Source organism: Halyomorpha halys, unplaced genomic scaffold (genome assembly GCF_000696795.3).
Source record: "Halyomorpha halys isolate HHAL.00 unplaced genomic scaffold, Hhal_1.1 Scaffold1099.1, whole genome shotgun sequence".
Taxonomy (NCBI): domain Eukaryota; kingdom Metazoa; phylum Arthropoda; class Insecta; order Hemiptera; family Pentatomidae; genus Halyomorpha; species Halyomorpha halys.
This window is the reverse complement of record NW_027106720.1, coordinates 13,102-17,210: the sequence shown is the minus strand read 5'-3', so window position 1 is coordinate 17,210 and position 4,109 is coordinate 13,102. Positions and strand designations below refer to the sequence as shown.

The window sequence follows — 4,109 nt, the reverse complement described above, 5'->3', positions numbered from 1 at the left end:
GCGAAATAAGATTTCTTTATAATGGCCGTCGCATTTACGGCTTTCAAACGCCTTTCCACCTGGGCATAGGTTACAAAGACTCAATTGAAGCCTATATATATATAGTATGAATGTTCACTTAGATCTCTTATATCCGTTGCCCAAGATTATGGTAGCTTATATTTTTAGTCTTCTATAAATAATGGCAAAAAATATATATATTTTACAATAACACATTTATAAAAATGTATTTGGTATTGGAATATATAGTCGAGAGTGACTGTATGAGGTTGAGGGGTAGGGGCAAAGGGTAGGGGTAGGGGCAGGGTGGGGGGTGACTCCTTCCTCCTCTCAGACGCATCTAAGATAGACGTGTGTTAGATACAATCTTACTTTGTTGTCACCCTAAGACTAATCATTTAAAAATGTATCCATCGTCCTGCTCCTCGTGCTCGTCCGGGAGCGAAGCAGAGAGTGAACCAATATTCATAACTATGCATGGTACAGTGGTGAGTTATCCCGACTTTCTTTAATGTAATTTCTAACCTGTCTCCAGAAATGTATGCATTTTGCATGTATATCATTAATTTATTATTTCGTTTTATAGGTTGCAATATTATATACATCTCTTGATGTATTTACTTAATTCTAATACATTGCATCGAGAACATTAGCTGTATCTAAAAAAACTTATTCTAGGCTAACGTTTTTCAGATAAAGTTTGGCTAGGTAAATCTATTGTAGTCAAATTAAAAAAAGTTTTATTCTTTTAGTCATTTGTAAATTATCTCAATTTTACTTTGTTACAACTTAATTTCATTCGCTGGGATCTTTTTACTTCAATTGGCGTTACAACGTGTCTTACTACCACGCGTTTTGTTGCTAGACGCTTAACTTCTGTCTCGCTATATTCAATCCAATTTCGTATATCATACCATTTATTAATCGTAATTAGTAAATATAGATCTATAACTTTTAACTTTTTTTGCTTGCTCCATCACTTTCGGGAAGTTTATCCCGAAAATGCGGTATACATTTTCCTGGTTTATAACCTTCCCTTAAATTATTGTGTACTAGCCCGCGCTAGCTCAACATGGAACCTATTATTCCGTAAAAGTTTAGTTTTATTACTCATGTGTTTTATGAATTTTACTTAACCTACATCTATCATTTTAACGTTGTAGCAAACTTTAACAAGATTATTCTTAGTAATGATTAATAAAATTGAGAATATTTATATTTAATATGTCTGAAAGAAAATGATATTTTATTTTTATTTAAGTTTGAATAGTTTCATTCTAGTTGATTCTAAGTTAATGACCATTTAGGGCATAAACTTAAGTCCTAATGAACAACAACGTTGTATTCTGACTGCTGCTTATTTGTGATTAATGATTTTATACATACATATAACGTTTGTACTTAATGAACGTATATATGATATATATTGAAAACTCAAAAAGTTGGAAAAGTTAAGAACTTCCTTAAAAGTGTAAGTGATTCATTTTACTCAGAGAGGTTATCAAAATTGGTGGTAAATTTTAAATTTTTCCAATAAATTGATGTAGCTACATCTCAGTTTCTTATCTAATGATAGTTTGTTGTGAAAGTTTTGGTGTAATTATTTTTGGAGGCAGATAAGTGTAGAAGTGTGAAGGTATGATTTAAAAAAAAAACCCTTTAGAATATAATATTTATTAAAACTAAAGGTCTCCAAAATACATAAAGTAAGTCACTAAAAACAATTGCACAGAACTATTTTATGTATAACTGATTGATTATCATTATTAAGACTAAAAAGTTACAAAGATAGTAGAGTTAATGCAAAATTGAAAGAGTGATATAAAACATGTAAGAGTGGAGGTTACAAACTGTCAAATACTTAAATATAATAAAGAGAATAAAGATATAACAAAATAATTAATTAACGTAGTAAAGAGTAGTGAGCTGATACATAGGAGTAAATATTATTGAAACTATTTATTACTCTAATTAACTAAGGAGACATAATAAATAAGTAATTAATTAATAATATTGAGGCAATTGCGAATGTTAATATTGGTATGATAGGTATTGATATTGATAGTAAATTGGTTAAAGAAGCAATTAATTGGAAAGTAACAAGAAATATAATAAATGAATATATTCCTGTTGTTACTCGCAATTATATTACTATTTGATGATATTTCCTGATTCTTTTCAAGTGATTTTATTTACTTTTGTTCTTAGTTTACTTTGCAAAATCCTGATTTTATAACTTCAACTCTTATTCATTCCCATCTCTACCTTTTACTCACCCCAGTAGCTTCCTTTTTACATTATATTTGTGTGTACTTTGTAATACTTCTTTACTTGTCACACATACTTCATATCTTCATTTAAATTTTCATAACATTAATTATCAATTGACTCTTTCCCCTATCCTACTTTATGATAGTATCAGCTCACTACTCTTCATTATATTTAATAATTATTTTATTTTTATCTTTATTCTCCTTATTATATTTAGGTTTTTTATAGTTTGTATACTTTCACGTTTACATGTTTTATATCACTCTTTCATCTCTACCTTTTACTCACTTTATGATTTCGATTATCGAAAAATATAAATTTTTATAACTTCGTGATTAAAATGAGTTTTGTTACAAAAGGTAATCATTTTTTAACAATTCTTAGATTCCGTGCTCACAAATCCATTTATTTAAAATTAAATTGCCTTTAATTATAATAAATAAAAATTCTTTCATAAAACCTATCTATTAATTTTGAAAATAAAAATTATGTGGTGACTGTTTTTGTGAAATTTATTACCAAAAATTAATTGCCATTTCTCTTTGTGGAAAAGGGCTTTTGTTATCTTTGTTAGTTATTAAACATGACAAAATAAACCTGACAAGGGAAGTTGTTTTAATGTATTTTCTAATTTTTAGTGCGAGGTAGTCGTATTCGAACCTTTGCCAATTATGAATCATCCAGAGTACCAATTAGTTGGAGGATACAGAATTGCCCGCCGGCGGATGCCGAAACACAAGTTCCGCAAATGTGTGAGTGTATTTATTATTATTTTATTTATTTTTTTAAGTGATGGTAGATTATTGGAAAACTAATTGCAATTTGTTTATAGATGCGAGACCTAATGCGAATATTCTTATATATACATGATGACGAGGGAAATAGGTTCAAATTTTTCATCAGAGTTGACAAACCTCTGAAATTCGTAATGAACTGTTATTGTTCAATAGTGGTAAGGAATACTCCAAAATTTAAATGATTTGTCATAATGATTTTTCGACACATCTTTATGTGAATTGTATATGTTTCAGGGCCATATGAGACGCGAAATAAGATTTCTTTATAATGGCCGTCGCATTTACGGCTTTCAAACGCCTTTCCACCTGGGCATAGGTTACAAAGACTCAATTGAAGCCTATGAGTTAATGACCGGTGGAGAAGATAGGCCAGCTGTTTGAATCAATCAATTTAAAGTAATTACTTTTAATTTTGTATGTTAATTTATACAATGTTTACAATTTTCTATATTTTATTATACTTTTGTATTCCTGAGGAAAAGTTAATATTCGTTATCTCCACCTCAAGAACCCTAAATATTTATTTTTATAGCAACATAAAACATTCCCCTTTCATCGTCTTAAATTTTGTTTAGTATAAAGATGAAGTCTAATTATAGTAACTGATAACTATTTTAAATGTTTGTTTGTCATTTAAAATCTATAACTGTATACCTGGACTTAAGTAACTATAGACAAGGAAAAGCTAGGAATACCATGATAAGGACCTACCTGCATGTAAGATCAGTGGGGGAATATTAGCTCAAGATAGAATGGAAAAAATGGTTTAAAAAATGTCAGAAGTATATGTGACAAGGAACACTTATGAGATAGAAATAGAAGGAAGGATATTAAGGGAAAGACTTGGAAAGTGAGAGTCTAGGAAGTCTTCAATATGAGAAACATAGATTGAAGGAAGAGCAGAGAGCTGGTCTGGGTTAGGAAGGATGCATGGGTCAAACTTTATAAGTGGACTTGCACTGCTATGTGTTAGACATTAGTGGTGGATGGATTGAGAAGAAGTATTCCATATTAATCAAGTATTAAATTACCAGTTCTTTT

At 29.7% G+C, this 4,109-nt stretch overlaps 1 protein-coding gene across 1 annotated transcript; it reads left to right on the top strand.

Moving 5' to 3' along the window:
- Window positions 1-346: 346 nt before the first annotated feature.
- LOC106688288 (uncharacterized) lies at window positions 347-3,464 on the top strand. The gene is made up of 4 exons (XM_014432676.3): window positions 347-488; window positions 2,910-3,023; window positions 3,104-3,223; window positions 3,303-3,464. Exons 1-4 carry the CDS (start codon window positions 405-407, stop codon window positions 3,447-3,449), a joined length of 465 nt encoding a protein of 154 aa, XP_014288162.1. The 5' UTR covers window positions 347-404; the 3' UTR covers window positions 3,450-3,464.
- The last annotated feature ends 645 nt before the right edge of the window (window positions 3,465-4,109 follow it).